At 44.6% G+C, this 18,196-nt stretch overlaps 2 protein-coding genes across 11 annotated transcripts in view; one reads left to right on the plus strand and one right to left on the minus strand.

The window, feature by feature from the left end:
• Nucleotides 1-18,196, plus strand: part of LOC138352916 (uncharacterized) — a 230,529-nt gene that overhangs the window by 152,022 nt on the left and 60,311 nt on the right. The window lies entirely within an intron of this gene.
• Nucleotides 1-18,196, minus strand: part of LOC123747839 (uncharacterized) — a 236,116-nt gene that overhangs the window by 34,380 nt on the left and 183,540 nt on the right. For 4 of the 5 annotated variants that reach the window (XM_069305558.1, XM_069305556.1, XM_069305559.1 and 1 more), the window contains exon 2: nt 16,915-16,985. The exons of the other annotated variant lie outside the window; for it this stretch is intronic. In XM_069305558.1, coding sequence (XP_069161659.1) covers nt 16,915-16,920 — 6 coding nt within the window. In that variant the 5' untranslated portion in view covers nt 16,921-16,985. The remainder of the gene's footprint in view (nt 1-16,914; nt 16,986-18,196) is intronic. 5 annotated transcript variants of the gene reach the window in all.

The following is an 18,196-nucleotide window of genomic DNA, read 5'->3' on the forward strand; positions in this document are numbered from 1 at the left end:
AAAACAAAAACAATCTATACTCACAAAATTTACGGAATGATAAAAACACAGCTCAATTCCAATGCCATGTCACACAAAATAATTAGTAGACACTCGATTATCCGGGATTCGAATATCCGGAAAACACCCTTATACGGTCAAAATCGTGACCGGATAAAGTTATCTCAATATCCAGCCAAAATGTCCATAGGAGCCGGAAAATCAGGTGTTTGTCCGGATAAAAATCTGGGCCGGTTAACTTGCTGCCGATGTTGCAATATCCGGACAGTCAGCCAGACAAGGAGTGAATTGTCCGGATATGAAAGCCAGGCAGAGGGCCGTACCGTATTAATCCAGTACGGCTGTGGCTCGAGGCGCATGGTGTAGGAGGGGGTGGGGTGGGTGGGTTGTATCGGGAGAGAGGGGAGCGTTGGGAGGGACCACCTGGGGGGATAAGGGGGATGTGGAGCGGCCTATACACTACGGTACAGTAATTACCATTAATTTTAGAACAATTCATCATAGCCAAAAACAAAAGAAATACTAGAATACTAAATATTTTTTCCAGTGTTCTGACATCAATTTTCGTGTTACGTCTTCCATTTTGGTATCAAATTGTGCGCAATCTAAAGGCGCATATTTTAAAACTAGTCCCATAATAATAAAACAATAAATAAACTTTAACAAATATTTTAACTTTTGGACACTTTTTAACACTCATCACCACAAAATTATTTATATCTTTCCAGTGTTCTGACATCAATTTTCATGTTACGTCTTTCATTTTGGCATCAAATTGTGTGCAATCTAAAGGCGCTCATTTTGAAACCACACCCAGATTGATCAGTTAAAATTTTAATTTTTAACAAATATTTTAATGGATGATTTCAGACCGTGTCATCCGAGACGGCCCAGGAGAAAAACTGATGTCACTGGAAAGTGACATCGAAGCGTGAGTGTTATTAATACACTCACCAACACAGGTTAGTGACAACTGTTATGAGCAACCAGTCCCTCATAATATCCACCCCACCCAGTATGAGAGTTATAGTATTTCACATTTATACCATGTTTGGACTGCCTTATAACCCATTAATATGCAATACAGCATGTGTAGTTAGGTAGGTAGTACTAAATTTATAAGTGTTTCAGGCTCTCCAGACAACAGTATTAACAAAAACTCCATGATTTGCTCATCATCAGCTCTACTGAACTGCCTGAAGTACAAGAAGGTCAAAACTGTTCAAGTGTAGCCCATCAACTGATTACATCAGAGATAAACTTTACTGATACTATTAAATCTATCAGAATAGATAAAAACAATCACCACAGCACCAGGCAGATGCTCACTAAACTAGCTTATCCCAATGATAAGTAAGACCTCATTCAAGCAGCTACAAATATAAAACCAATCTTTATATTAATGAGTGCCATTCCAAGCAGCGTTGATCCTCCTCTACAGACTGCATCATATTATATTAATGAGTGTCTTACCAAGCAGCGTTGATCCTCCTCTACAGGCTGCATCATATTATATTAATGAGTGCCTTACCAAGCAGCGTTGATCCTCCTCTACAGGCTGCATCATATTATATTAATGAGTGCCTTACCAAGCAGCGTTGATCCTCCTCTACAGACAGCATCATATTATATTAATGAGTGCCTTACCAAGCAGCGTTGATCCTCCTCTACAGACTGCATCATATTATATTAATGAGTGCCTTACCAAGCAGCGTTGATCCTCCTCTACAGACTGCATCATATTATATTAATGAGTGCCTTACCAAGCAGCGTTGATCCTCCTCTACAGACGGCATCATATTATATTAATGAGTGCCTTACCAAGCAGCGTTGATCCTCCTCTACAGACTGCATCATATTCACAAACAAAACCCAAATCTTATCAAGCAGTGCTACACCAGGAATGGAACAATCATTGCTAAGAAAGAACAGGCAAAAGACATGAAATAAAAAGTGTCCAACAATTACTGGCTTTCTTTGTTGATGGTGACATAACTGGAAGACAGCAAACTTCCAATGTCATTGTTGAGAGTAACACATGAGTGACCAAGCCTTACTGAGAGTAACACACGAGTGACCAAGCCTTACTGAGAGTAACACACGAGTGACCAAGCCTTACTGAGAGTAACACATGAGTGACCAAGCCTTACTGAGAGTAACACATGAGTGACCAAGCCTTACTGACAGTAACACATGAGTGACCAAGCCTTACTGAGAGTAACACATGAGTGACCATCGTCCTGTCTAAGCTCGATTATGGTTGCCCTGCTTACTCGTCTGCTTCTCCTTCTACTCTTCGCCGTCTTGATGCTTTGCACCATACTGGGTTGCGCCTCAGTTCTGGTGCCTTTCGTTCGACTCCCGTCCTTAGCTTGTATGTTGACACTGGCTTCCTGTCTCTCCAGGACCGCCGTGATCGCTACTGTCTTCGCTATCTTGCGCGGTCCTTGCAACATCCTTCCTCTCGCCTCTGTCGTGCTTTAACTTTTACCCCTCCTGCGGTTCCTGTTCCTCTTCACCACCTCCCTCTTTCTGTCCGGTTATCTCGCCTGCAGGATTCTCTTTCCGTTCGTATTTCTGATGTTTCTCCTCGTGTTGTTCCTTCTTTGCCCCCGTGGAGGGTCCCTCTTCCGCGGTTTTGTACTTCCTTGACCCGTATCACTAAAGCTTTTACCCCTCCTACGGTTCTAAAACGCCTTTTCCTCGAGCACTTTTCTTCTCACTCCCGCTCCGTTTCTGTCTTCACCGATGGGTCTAAGTCAGCGGACGGTGTTGGCTACTCTGTTGTTTTTCCTGATCGCACTTATATGTGTCGCTTGCCTCCGGAGACTAGCATCTTTACAGCGGAACTTTATGCTATTCTCTATGCTCTTCGTCTCCTACTTTCTCGTTGTCAGTCTTCCTTTGTAGTTGTTGTCGACTCTCGTAGTGCCCTCATGGCTCTCGGGTCCTTTAATCCAGTTCATCCAGTGGTTGTCGAGATCCAGCATTGGCTGTTTCTCGTTCATTGTAAATTTAAGTCGGTTGAGTTTTGTTGGGTTCCCAGCCATATTGGTGTGTCTTTAAATGAGCGTGCGGATGCTGCCGCCAAGGAAGCTGTCCGCTCTTGTCCCATCTCTCGTAAGGGCATTCCGTATTCCGACTTTTACCCGGTTATCCATTCCTCAGTCCTTACCCGTTGGCAGGCTTCTTGGTTGTCTGTTACTGGTAACAAGCTACGTACTCTTAAATGTTGTGTTTCCTCGTGGCAGTCCTCCTTCCACCGTAACCGGCGGTGGGAAACAGCTCTGGCGAGGTTGTGTATTGGCCATACTCGCTTAACCCATGGTCACTTGATGGAGCGCCGCCCTGCTCCTTATTGTCCTAGTTGCATTGTCCCTCTTACGGTCGTGCATGTCCTTCTTGAATGTCCTGACTTCCAGGACGAGCGTATGTCTTGCTTTCCGACCGCCCCTCGCGGTCACCTGTCCCTCGATAGAATTCTTGGTGACTCGGATACTTTTGATATCGTTCGCCTTATGCGTTTTTGTTCTCGTATTGGCATCCTTGGTGATATTTAGCGCCCTCTGATTATTTTGCGTATTTGATGGTGCTACATAGCCTTCCCGGTTTGGTGCCTTCTTTTGATAATTACTTACTTACTTACATGAGTGACCAAGCCTTACTGAGAGTAACACATGAGTGACCAAGCCTTACTGAGAGTAACACATGAGTCACCAAGCCTTACTGAGAGTAACACATGAGTGACCAAGCCTTACTGAGAGTAACACATGAGTGACCAAGCCTTACTGAGAGTAACACACGAGTGACCAAGCCTTACTGAGAGTAACACACGAGTGACCAAGCCTTACTGAGAGTAACACACGAGTGACCAAGCCTTACTGAGAGTAACACATGAGTGACCAAGCCTTACTGAGAGTAACACATGAGTGACCAAGCCTTACTGAGAGTAACACATGAGTCACCAAGCCTTACTGAGAGTAACACATGAGTCACCAAGCCTTACTGAGAGTAACACATGAGTCACCAAGCCTTACTGAGAGTAACACATGAGTGACCAAGCCTTACTGAGAGTAACACATGAGTGACCAAGCCTTACTGAGAGTAACACATGAGTGACCAAGCCTTACTGAGAGTAACACATGAGTGACCAAGCCTTACCAAGCCATATGCCCTAACCATATTTAAATTTTGATTTATAATTGTATATAAGTTACTAAATACTTCTTTATTATATTATTGGCTTCAATTATATGTAATTTACCCTCATAACTTTTACTACAAAGACTTAAATTTTATAGAATGTATAATTCTTTTAATGCTTAATTTATCTAGTTATCAGGTTCTTAGCTTAACGTATTGGCAACTTACCCATTTGTCTGTCACTACTAAGACTTCAATTTCCCAAAATGTTATAAACCTTGAACTCTTAATTTGTCAAATTATCTGAATCTTTAATTCATTACTTTGTGAATTAAAAATTAATAATTTAATTTCTCACTTATATATCTGCCCATTAATATTAGCTACTAGTCTTGTTTGTTGTCTAATATTCCAGTATTGTTAATGGATTCTTAAGCTTTAAGTACATCAGTGTTTCCAGCCCATATGTGTTTGTTTCTATCGCATACCCTTGTCCAACTTGTCTTATTACCATATGATATTACTGTATTACAATCTTAAGAGATTACTGAATTTTTAATTTGATTAATTATATGTATACTATTTTATTAACTATTATGAATCTGAATCCATTTATTTGTTCATAATTTTAATTATTTGTTTAATTAACACTTTGTTCTCCTCTCTCCTTTTTTTCGCCTGTTAATATTGCATATCCTTGCCCAGTTTGTACTATTACCATATGATATTAATTATTACAATATTAATTTAAGTCTTATCTTGGCTAATTATTTGTATTCCAGTTGAATGATGGTGTTGACCTCGGTCGGCAGGGCAGGGCTGGTGAGAGCTGTGTACTGTTCACACACTCTACATCGTCCACTTCAATATCCATATTCACTAGTATCAGACACCTGTGATAGGTCTTGGTCCAGATTTGTGTTATCAATATCACTGGCATGGTCATCTTCCAGCAATATGCCCTGTATTTCACCATCAGAGAGTGTTTTCTCAACAACACAGCTGGCTGGGGACTGGGAGCTTGATGTCTGACATGGTTGTTACCTTGAAAAGGAGCCTGCCCACTGCCGGCTATGTGGCAAGCTAGTATTTTTTTTCAAGCTGACAGACGCTCACTGGAGGCCCTCAAGCCTCCATCTTGTACCCAAGCTATGAATTCTACAATACACCTACGATTGCCTTAACCAGCTCTGCCCCCAAATATGGCAAACCCCTGGTGCGCAGAAAATAAATTGTTCGCAAAATTTTTTGTGCTTCTAATAATGTTAAATACCCTTCCATGATCATATATATATTGAAATAAATACGAAATTGTACTTACTTTGGCCGCAATGTGGTTCAGAAAATCGCATGTGATGTCATGGTTTGGTGGTCGCCCGAGGCATAGACTCCCGGAGCCACTACCACTTTTTAGTGATATTTCCTCTCATATCACTATAAATCTTCTGCATCTTTCAAAATCTATCGTGTCTGTCTTCATTATCATTGTTCTCAAAGTGCAGGCACCTGAGAAGCAGCAGGAACCTATTACGTGACATGTAACTGTTGAACACGAGGGACGGAACAAGGCTGTCTTAGCTCCAATAATCCTGGATCACTTGTTTTTATGATCAAAATGTTTCATCATCATCATGCTCAACGCCAAAAACACATACATTTCCTCATTTGTCGTGTCTGTCCATGGTGTCATGCGAGAGACAGGTAAAATGCTGGAGTCAGTGAGGCTGTGAACATATCTGTTCGTCTCTGCAACGAGATGGTCCAAGAATTCCTTATCAAAATATGCCCCATAAAAATAGTCAATTACAGCCATATCATCACCTGAATAGGGAGGAATAACGGTGTCACACCAACATCGGTACCATCAAATGTTGGAATTTGTGGGACAAAAGTCTCACAATCCTCCCACACGAGTACACCTGTGGGTTTGGTTTTGGAGCCAACACCACCACTACGAGCACCAAAAACACGGCTCCGTTGTCTTGTGCTAAAGCTGTGTATAGGCAAACCAGTAGATGAAAGTGTTCTGCATAGTGTAGGCCTACCACGAACACCTGATGTCGAGGAAACACTGTCAACATTGTCCTCGGGCCGCGTGACGCTGCCGCTTGCCTCGGTGTGCTGATGGGGCAGCAAAACCCCGCCTAGTAACACCGTCGCTGCTCGTACTTGGTTCGTGAACACTGCTTGTATCAGAGCCTATGTCACCGAAGCCCGAAAATGATTCACCACATGTACTATCACTAAATAAATTTGCCTCAGAGGACACACATGGTTGTGGTGACTAACAGTACTCACCCAGGGCGGCAGGGCTGGCCAGATGAGGCACGTGTATTGTACACACTCACGACCTCCTCCACCTCATTCTCCCCCTTACTCGTGTCAGACATCTGTGTTAGGTCTTTCTCTGGATTGTAGTCTAAATGATCATCCATCACCATACAATATGTCGCATATTTCGTCCTCTGAGACTCGTTTTCCTGGACCGCAGCTGATTGTGGACCGGGAGCTCGTAGACGATGCATCAGACATGGTTGCTTCCTTGAAACTGAGGCTCCGCACGGCCCTGGGGCATGCTGGGATTTTTTTCAAAATGGCGGACGATCACTGGAGCCCCTCAGGCATCTATTTCATACCCACGTCACCATGCGCCAGTTTTAAATAGTACACTATATCTAAGAGATCCCTGAGGCGTGTTGCACACCACCCGTCGAATGCCTCATTGCGCAGTGCAGTGGTTAATGGGTTATGTGCACCCCTGATCGAGCACATTAACCCCTGTGCAGCGCTGCTGGTAATAGCTGACAACACTGCTGTGCGCAAGAAAATAATTCTTCTAAGATTGTTAAAATGTGTTCTCGCCCAAGTCTCAGAAACCTCTAAACTCTGCTCCAACCCCGAAGCTCTCAGACTCTTAGGAGCCGGAAGCAGGTGGGGGGGGGGGGGGGCGAGTGATGCACAGCAGGGGAAAAACGAGGGGGCGCGGACTGAACCAAGGCCGACGCGACAGACACCCCCAAGTCCAGGTCCCTATAAGCAAAACGGAGCAGCCTCACGGCATCCGGGGAAGCAACTATCCTAACACGTTACAACCAAAACCTATACTGCAAGGCATGACCCGCCTTCATCCAAATAATATCACCAGGAGAATGGGTGAATTGAGTGACAAACAAGCAACAAAGCTCGCAGGACTTTGTGCCAAAGATGTCATCAACCCAACAAGCAGCATGACAGACAAAAACAATGAGCGTCGCCTTGAGACAAGGGGACAGAGCAACCCTCACACTTAAACAAAGCGAGAAGGGATTTAGGGGTCACATCCATCGCACCCGAGAGCCCCTGTGGGGTTTCCGAGGGCCCCTAGACTGGGTCTGCTAAGGGTAATCCCAGGCAGGGTACTGGTATTACCCATACCCAAGTCTACCAAACAAACTGCTAAAGCTGAACCTCTGGGACGTATCCACTCACAGCGGCGAAGGAGGGGGGGGGGGTACCACCGAACACAGGAAGTCATCACCCTAACTAAACAGAGGAAAGGGACACAAGCCCCACCCCACCCCTACAGGCCAAAACAAAAAAGGAAAAGAAAAACCCCTGCAAGAGGAAACATACCCAAGAGGAACAGAGCTGGATGATGTAATAGGTGAAAACTAGCTGCGTAGTACCCCACGCCCTACCAGTGCAATAAACTACCACTTACCTCAAGGTAAACAAGGGCAGAAACCCCCAAAACACTCGAGGCGGTCAATTGCCAAGCAGTGAAAGACCAACAGAGGTAGACCCAAGGTGACTTACGGAAGATAACCCCAAGCCCCAAGGGCGGTACTTACAGGGAACTTAGGGAATGGAACCCTAAGCACATGCAGCCCGAGTACCTAGAAATATTACTCCCTGCTCGCACACCACCATAGGAGCAGTACTGAACCAAGGCACAGCGTAACACAGAGTCTGGAGCTGGAGCTATACGACCGTGATGTCTCGCATCAGCTGAAGAACTGGGGTGTGGATCGCCGGCGCGGGGGTTCTTGGGCTTCCCCTTCCCCCCTCCTGGGGTGAGTGAGGAGCTGTGCAGACATGGAGCGCGGCTCGTGTGACGTAATGTTTGTTTGCTCGTTTTCATTTGGGGAGTTCTGTCCACTCGTTTGTATATATTCGTCGTTTTAATCCGAATAGTGGTTTGTTTTGGGGCGCTTACCTTTCTGAGTGCCTGTCCCAGTCGATGGCAGATATAGAATGCTCCACAATCACATGTGCATTTCTATAGGTCATTGCTTCCCGTGCCTCTCTAAGGAGGCCAGGATCTGGCTCGTGGTCCCCGGTAGGCCTACAACTCTACCCACATCGACTGATGCCAAAGTTAGGGATAATCATATCCCTAACCTAGGGGCTCCCCCAAGAAAAAAACAGTTTAATGTAATGAAACGCCAATTTCTGGGAAAGCCCTGAGGCTCCCTGAAGCTATCCAAACTGACATGTGAAATATTAGTTTGGGTTCATCAGTAACGGGAGTGCTTTATGCCTACCGATGACCATGAGCCAGAACCAGGTCCCCTCAGAGAGGTGCAGGGAGCAATAGCCTGTGAGCACTCTACATTTAGAGTATGTCATACTTACCATCGACTGGGGAGGGCACCCAGGAAAATTGGCGAAACAAAACAAGCCACTAGCTGGTTAAAATTATAACCTATGTCCAAACATAGCAAAATAACTCCCACAAAAAAAAGTCATCAAACTATTGCACTCACTCATTAGCGCCCCCCTTTCCCCCGAGAGGAGAGGGGGGGGGGAGAAGGAGCCCGCTCAGCCAGCGGCTCTCCCCTTTTGTTCTTGAATGATGAAAACTGTTGACCGGAGGGAGGGAGGGTGTCAGGGAGCCGCCTACAAAATGGCATTTCATACTATTCAACACTGGTTTTCTGTGGGGAGCCCTGTCGGCTCTCTGAAGCTAACTACCCCCAGATAAGTAAAAACGGGGACTTACCCGGGAGGCGGCAGCACTGCAGGTCTCAAGACGAAGAAGAGTCATCTGGCCACAACAGACGCACCAGTGCCACACAAGGATTGAGAGGATCCAGAACGTTCACGAGATATCTGGTGGCCAGGACCCTGTGCGACCTTCAAAACCCCTACGCCCGAATATTGACACAAGACATATTACCAAAGACAGCTGCCAGAGCAGCATATGTCCACACATCATGTTGTGCGGACATCCCTTCATACACGGGCATGAAGGTAGACCACAGGCTGGCAAGACTTGATGACACTGTGGACAACCTGAGACACACGAGCTCTGGAACAGGGAACCAGGGAAACCGGATCCACCCAAAGCGCGTCCACAGACACCGAACCATTGGACCCCAGGCAGCGACGTAAAGCCGCCACCAGACACAACATGATGCATCACTCACCAAATCAACCACGCATCCACCACCACTGGACCCTTCTGGAAGCCAGCCATCTAAATCTTTAGCAGAAAAGGAGAAGGCTGTCAACGAACAAAACGACCAACACGTTGAAAAGAACAGTGCCCCCGGTCCTGAGAAGGCATGAAGGTCCCCAACCCGACTCCTAGAGGCCAAAGTCAACAAAAACAAGGCTTTCATGAAACAAACCTGAACTGAAAAGGCCACCAAGGAGAAGAGAAAAAAGAGAGCACCCGATTCAAAGACCAGGACGTGTCTGGCGGCGCACGAGCAGGCCAGAGGTGAGAAAATGCCCGAGAGAGCTTGCAGAATGGAACAGAAGTGACAACCACCTCAAATGCAAGCTAGAACGGCTCCGCCAATGCCGCACAATAAGAAGTGAAAACATGTGATATTAGATGCCAGTCCAGAAAGAGCCAAGAGAGAGAAAAGACAAAATAAATTGACAGACACCAACAACACCTTATGAAGGGAAAGGAAATTGCAGAAAGACTGCCAGGAGACTTCATACCATCGCTGAAATGAAGACTGCAGGTGGGACAACATTAAAAAAGCCTCCTGATCACCATACAAAGGGCGACACACCCATGTAGAAAAAAAAAACATGCGAAGAGTGGAAGAACACAACGAACCAACGAGGAACCTTACCGGCCAAACTTGCTGAAAGAGGTAGAGTCACGGAAAGACTCCTGGGTTCAGGCACCAAGCAAGCAGCACCTGAAACCTAGGCTGGGCTGGCCACCATGGGGCTAGGAGATTCCCTCTCCGCTGATAGAATTAAGGTCGAACCAGAACACGGAGCAGCAGCTGGACCGGGAAAGAAAGGTATTAGGACCCCCACCTCAACAAGTCCTACCGGAAAGCGTCCACCGCAATATCCTCGTAGGCAAGGGGAAACAGCGCCACAGATAATGGGAGATGACAAGATCGCGTCGACGCGAAGAGGTCCACCTCTGGGCACCAGAATGTCCGACAAAGAAAGTGGAAGGAGCTGGTATCGACTGTCCACTCCGTGGATAGAGGAATGATACGTGGCGTGGTGAGCGCTGGTCACTAAGCCCCAGTCAAGAGACGAGGCGTCCGTGAACACATCGAGCAAGGAAAGGGGAAGGCGCCATCCACCAAACCCCGAAAACCCCAAGAGGAAGCCAGAGACACAGCAACCGACACAAGGACCCCAGGGGACAAACCCAGTGGTCGCAAGAGTGGTGAAAGGGGCTGTCCTGAGGAAATTAGAACATCCTCCGAAGCCAAACCCTGCCCAGCGAGTAAACTATCATGGCAAATTTCAGGTTCCCGCACAGCTGCACCAGCAACCGCCGAGTGACCTGGGTCCCCCCTCCCCCCTCCCTTAAAAACCATTGAAAACGGGTTTAAATCTTGTCTCCCCCTTAACAACTGCATCCGTCGAGAGCCTTGAGGCTCTCGACGGATGGTGCACAAGGCGCCTCAGGGATCTCGTAGGTATATATCATACGATGGAGGGGCATTTTTTCTGCACAATTACAAATGCATTTATATTGTTTTTTTTCTGGCTAATCCTATGTATATTGAACACATATACAATATTCTGGCAGTAGAACATCCGTACTGTTCCAAGACACTGTGTTACATGTATAACAAATGTGTCCACAAACATTTTTCATATTTACAATATTTCATGTTCAATTATGTACATTTATAACATATTTACACACTGTACACTATCACACACTATATACATCCCCCTATCAATACACTTGAAACTCCATGAGTGTGATAATCAGTGAAGCAGTCAACGGGGCATAGGGGAAGTTTGCACTCAGAGCACCAGGTGCAGATGCATCTTCACTTGTGTACCCTACGTTGTGTGTTCTTGCAAACTTCGCAAGCACGTTTACCCTTGTTCCGGTAGCCTGTGCCTGGCATATAACCCAGCTTGAGTACAGCAAGGTGCTCATTACTCCTGAGTCTGTCAGGAACTGTGTGAGGCATTGTTGCTGGCACCCCACGTGTGGCATCACAGCCCTCCACCCCATACTTTACGAGTGGTTGGGACACTAGAGCAACACTGAATGTACGTAATGGGGGTCTCTTGCCTTATTTCACGAGATACATGTTGAAACAGTTGAGCACTGCAACGAATGGGGGAAACAAAATTCTTGGTCCACTTCACATAATTGTGACGCACTTGAGGGCACCAAGCATCATGTCCCATTTATCAACTAGCTGCATGTTTATGTTGTAGTCAATGACGCAATCAGGTTTATATATTGGGAACCGTGTTGCAAAGTGCACTTTGCCACTGTCCAACATGGAACCGGTGTGAATAGTGGTCAACATATTTACCTCGCGTCTGTCTCTCCAGCACACTGATAACATTTTTTCACACTGTCGCAGCTGGCAATCACCCACTGCAATACCAATGTTAAACACTGGCATTTCCGTCCTGAAGGCCTTGACAGTGTCATATACGCCGGTGTTGTGGTCAAGGAGGAGTCTGGTTAGCAAGGGGTTGATATAGTAGTTGTCAGGGAACAGGATATGCTAACTTGTTCACCAATGGTTCCATAACTGTTTTCATGACACGTGAAAACCCTGTGACGTGCCTGAAAATCCGTGAATATCTTGACCTAGTATGTCAACGTCAGTACCTGAATACAGTATCATGAACATGACAATACCAGTTTCGCAGTCACATAGCACCAAAAACTTGAGCCCAAACCGGTGCCGCTTAAATGGACTGTACTGCTTGAACGCCAGTCGTCCCTTGAAGAGGACTAGCGATTCATCAATCACGACATTCTGTCCTGGTACAACTTTCTGTACCTGGACAGAATATCCACAACTGATCCTGTCCACGGAACTTTCCTCTCATATCACTAAATATCTTCCGCACTTTCCACAGTCAGTCGCGTCTATATTCAATATCATTGTTCTCAAAGTGCAGGCACATGAGAAGCAGCACGAACCTATCACGTGACGTGTACCTGTTGAACACGGGAGATGGAACAAGGCTGTCTTCTTTACTCCAATAATCTGCATGATGTGTTCATCTGAATGCCTCATTATCATGCAGAATGCTAAAAACACTTGCATTTCCTCATTGGTCGTGTCTTTCCAAGGTGTCATGCGAGAGGCAGGTAAAATGCCAGAGTCAATGAGGCCGTGAGTGTATCTGTTCGTCTCTGCAACGAGATGGTCCATGAATTACTGATCAAAATATGTCATAAAATAATTTATTTAAGCCTTATCATCACCTGTATAGCGGAATAAAGATGTCTCACCAGCATCGTTATCATCAAATGTTGAAATTTATGGGACAAAAGTCTCACAATCCTCCCACACGAGTACACCAGTGGTTTTGCTTTTGGAGTCGTTTTGCTGGACCGCAGCTGACCGTGGACCGGGAGCTCATAGACAATGCGTCAGACATGGTTGCTGCCTTGAAACTGAGGCTCCGCACGGCCCTGGGGCAAGCAGGGAATTTAAAATGGTGGACGATCACTGGAGGCCTCAGGCATCCATTTCGTACCCGCGTCACCTCTCGCCAGCTTTGAATCATACGCTATACATATGAGGTCCCTGAGGCCCATTAACACCACCCGTCAAGCGCTTCAAGGTGCGTTGCACAACCACCCGTTGAGCGCCTCAAGGCTCGTTGCACAGTTCAGTGGTTAAACACTGTAAAATATTTATTTATTTATTTATTTATTTATTTATATATATACAAGAAGGTACATTGGGTTTGTGAGAATACATTGGATAGTACAGTATTTACATTCTTGTAAAGCCACTAGTACGCGCAGCGTTTCGGGCAGGTCCTTAATCTAACAGATAATTTTAAGTAGGTAATTTCTATGAGAATTGATAAATGATAACAAATACATTGCAAGAGAAAAATGAGATGAGAGAGCTAAGTAAGTATATTAAAGCACATTGTTATATTAAAGCTGTGATTGATTACATGACAGCTTGATTAGTAATTTAAACAAGATTAATAGACACCATACAGCAGATTGGCAGCACATATAAGAAAACAGCAATGATCACAATGGTAAAGATGTTCAAATTGGGAACATAAAGGTTGGGAGACTGGGTAGCAATTGATACAGTGCAATTTTAAGGCAAAAAGTGAAAAACTATGAAGATGAAATTAGGTACTTTTTAGTATTGATTTTGAATGATGTAAAAGTTGGACAGCTTTTCAATTCAGTAGGGAGTGAGTTCCATTAACTGGGTCCCTTTATTTGCATAGAGTGTTTACACAGATTAAGTTTAACTCTGGGGATATCAAAGAGATATTTATTTCTGGTGTGGTGATAATGGGTCCTATTACATCTGTCCAGGAAGAGTTTCAGACAAGGATTTGCATTTAAGAACAGGGTTTTGTAAATGTAGTTGACACAAGAGAATTTGTGGAGTGAGATTATGTTTAGCATGTTTAGGGAGTTAAACAAGGGGGCTGTGTGTTGTCTGAAAGCAGAATTTGATATTATTCTGATAGCAGATTTTTGCTGGGTGATGATGGACTTGAGGTGGTTTGCAGTGGTTGAACCCCATGCACAGATACCATAGTTGAGATAGGGATAGATTAGTGCATAATATAGAGAGATGAGAGCAGAGTTAGGTACATAATATCTGATTTTGGAGAGTATACCAACTGTTTTAGAGACTTTCTTAGTTATGTGTTGTATGTGGGTACTGAAGTTGAGTCTCTTGTCTAGGAATATGCCAAGAAACTTCCCATCATTTTTATTGCTAATGTTTACATTGTCAATCTGAAGCTGAATTGCATTTGTAGATTTGCTTCCAAATAGGATGTAGTAGGTCTTTTCTATGTTAAGTGTTAGTTTGTTGGTTGACATCCATAAGTGGACTTTTTTTAGTTCATTATTAACAACATCATTTAGTGTATGTGGGTTGGGGTTAGAGTAGATGAGGGTAGTATCATCAGCAAACAAAATAGGTTTCAGAATGTTAGAGACATTAGGCAGATCATTAATGTATATAAGAAATAGAAGAGGTCCCAAGATGCTGCCCTGTGGCACTCCAACGGTTATTGGTAGAATGGGAGAGATTATATTATTGATGGCTACACATTGGTGTCTATCACTAAGATAGGATTGGATATAGTCCAGTGCATGGCCTCGGATTCCATAATGATGGAGTTTACATAAGAGGTAATCGTGATTAACAGTATCAAAGGCCTTTCTCAGGTCAATGAAGAGTCCAATTGGAAACTCATTTTTGTCAAGGGCTGAGTAAATTATATCAAGGAGACTAATAATTGCATCGTTGGTACTCTTTTGAGAGCGGAAGCCAAACTGACAGGGGCTAAGAATGTCGAATTTTACGAGATAGGAGTAGAGCTGTTTGTAGATAATTTTTTCAAATATTTTTGATAGTATGGGTAGGTTTGATATTGGTCTATAGTTGTTTATGTCTGACGGATTACCTCCTTTATGAACTGGCGTTACTCTTGCTTTTTTAAGGATATCAGGGAAGGTATGACACTCAAGGGATTTGTTGAACAGCAGAGCTATAGGTGGCGCAAGGGCATGGGAGGCGCTCTTGTATACAATGGATGGGATTTCACTGATGTTCCCAGCTTTGGTTTTTAGTGAGTGTATGATGGACACAACATCTGACGGGCTGACTGGTGAGAGGAGAAGAGAGTTTGGATAGCTGCCTGAGAGATATGTGTTGATATGTGTCTGGGTCTGTGGGATTTTACTTGCAAGGTTAGCACCAATCGATGAAAAGAAGCTATTAAATTCATTCGCCATTTCTAAGTCAGATGACAGTGTAAGGCCATCCTTAGAGAGTGTTATCTGGTTTTGGGAGTGTTGTTTAGTTCCCAGGATGTTAGAGATGGTATTCCATGTGCTTTTCATGTTGCCTTTTGCTTCTTTGAATCTAGTCTCATAATATGAAAGTTTTGCTTTTCTTATGATACTGGTAAGCACTGACGAGTACCTTTTAACTACTTCCTTTAAAACTAGGCCACTCCTAAATTTCTTTTCGTATTCATGTTTTTGTTGATTGATTTAATTATGCCACTTGTGAGCCACGGGTTATTTTTTCTTTTGTCAGTTACTTGTTTGGTAAGGAGGGGACAGTTAGTGTTGTAGAGGCTTAGAGTTTTGGAGAGAAAGAGGTTAGTTGATGAGTTTATATCCTGTGAATTATTAAATTCAGATTCCCAGTTAATATTGTGAAGTGCATTAGAGAGATTGCCTAAAGCTGATTCACTATGTAGCCTGAATGAAAGTTTTTTGGTTTCTGGTAGTGTTGTGTCAATGTTTGCTATGAGGAAAGTAGGATAGTGGTCAGTTGTTCTGTCATAAATTACCCCAGATGTAAGGGGAGCTGTTATATTAGTCCATAGGTGATCCAGGGTAGTGGCAGATGTTTGAGTGACTCGGGTGGGCTTGGTGATTGTGGGGATTAGCATACAGGAGTGCATGCTGTTACGGAAATAGTCAACTTGAGGGTTGTTTAGAAGACCCAGGTCAATATTGAAATCACCTCCCAGAATGATGTGATTTTTGTTGAGATTGTTATTGATGATAAGATTCCTTACATTGTATTTTACATTACTTACATTCCTTACATTCCTTAAGATTCCTTACATTGATTCCTTACACTCTAAAAGTATATATACAGTGTGTGGTGTGCAGGCAGTATATATACAGTGTGTGGTGTGCAGGCAGTATATATACAGTGTGTGGTGTGCAGGCAGTATATATACAGTGTGTGGTGTGCTGGCAGTATATATGCAGTGTGCGGTGTGCAGGCAGTATATATACAGTGTGCGGTGTGCAGGCAGTATATATACAGTGTGTGGTGTGCAGGCAGTATATATACAGTGTGTGGTGTGCAGGCAGTATATATACAGTGTGTGGTGTGCAGGCAGTATATATACAGTGTGTGGTGTGCAGGCAGTATATATACAGTGTGTGGTGTGCAGGCAGTATATATACAGTGTGTGGTGTGCAGGCAGTATATATACAGTGTGTGGTGTGCAGGCAGTATATATACAGTGTGTGGTGTGCAGGCAGTTAGACCAAAATTGTATATATACAATTTGTGCTGTTAAAGGGTTAAGGTGCTATGTGCAGTTCTGAGTGTTAATACACTCACCATCACTGGGTAATGACAAAATCACGATTAATACACTCACAGTCACTAGTTAATGACAATATCATGATTAATACACTTATAGTCGCTAGTTAATAACAACATCATGATTAATACACTCACTATTACTAGTTAATAATATCAATATCGCTCACCATCACTAGTTAATACATCAACATGATAAACACACACACTGGTAGTACAGTAAGAATAAAATTGTCCTCACCATCATTAATGGGCAGAAGTTGTGTTTGCTATCGTCCTGGGTAGCCGAGCAGAGACTGGAAGCAGTATTACCTGTTAGGGCAAAATAAAACAAATATAAGATTTCTAGAACTAAAATTATTCCCACAAAAACATAATAAATGTTTAGGAAAATTAAATAAAAAAAATTACATATTGTACCTTGAGCAGAAGTTGGGAGTGTGAACAAGTTTAAGGAGAGCTGGTAGGAGTAAGGAGGGTGGGCAGGAGTAAAGATGGTGGGCAGGAGTAAGGAGGGTGGGCAGGAGTAAAGATGGTGGGCAGGAGTAAGGAGGGTGGGCAGGAGTAAAGATGGGGGGCAGGAGTAAGGAGGGCAAGGAGGGACCCTGTCCGGCATGGAGGGAAGGAGGGAGTCAGGCTATGGGTGGGTGGGCAAGCAGGGAGGCTGAAGTGGGTGTTCACCCACCTGCAAACCTGCTCATCCACCCACCTGTCCACCATCAAACCCTTCTTCCTGTCATCCATTCATCCATCCCACTTTCCTGCCAGCCATCCAGCCCACCTGGTCACCCACCCATCTGCCCGCCCACTTGCCCTGCCCACCTTCCTGCCAGGCAGCTACCCACCCAGCTCACCCACCCATCTGCCCGCCCACTTGCCCTGCCCACCTTCCTGCCAGCCATCCAGCCCACCCGCTCACCCACCTGTCTGCCCGCCCACTTGCCCTGCCCACCTTCCTGCCAGGCAGCTACCCACCCAGCTCACCCACCTGTCTGCCCGCCCACTTGTCCTGCCCACCTTCCTGCCAGGCAGCTACCCATCCATCTGCCCGCCCACTTGCCCTGCCCACCTTCCTGCCAGGCAGCTACCCACCCAGCTCACCCACCTGTCTGCCCGCCCACTTGCCCTGCCCACCTTCCTGCCAGGCAGCTACCCACCCAGCTCACCCACCCACCCAGCACCACACACTAATTATCGTGTATGTGGAAATTCAAATCACGTTGGCTGTGATACATAGAGATTGTGAATGTTATTTTTTTTCTTCCTCGGTAAAACTCGGCTAATCCGGATGTCGGGCTTAACTGGATAGGGGTCCTTCCCATATAGTCTGGATAATCGAGTTCATACAGTATATATAATATATTATCCAGGATATATGACCTCTATCAAACATATTCAGGTCATTTTTACATATTTAGCACTAATAACTAACCTTTCTTACAACTATTCTAATACTTCATTTCAAGTCCAAAACAAGTCATACATACACTTATATTATTAAAACTCTTGTCTGGAAATACTTT

This window comes from Procambarus clarkii, chromosome 55 (assembly GCF_040958095.1).
Source record: "Procambarus clarkii isolate CNS0578487 chromosome 55, FALCON_Pclarkii_2.0, whole genome shotgun sequence".
Taxonomy (NCBI): Eukaryota; Metazoa; Arthropoda; class Malacostraca; order Decapoda; family Cambaridae; genus Procambarus; species Procambarus clarkii.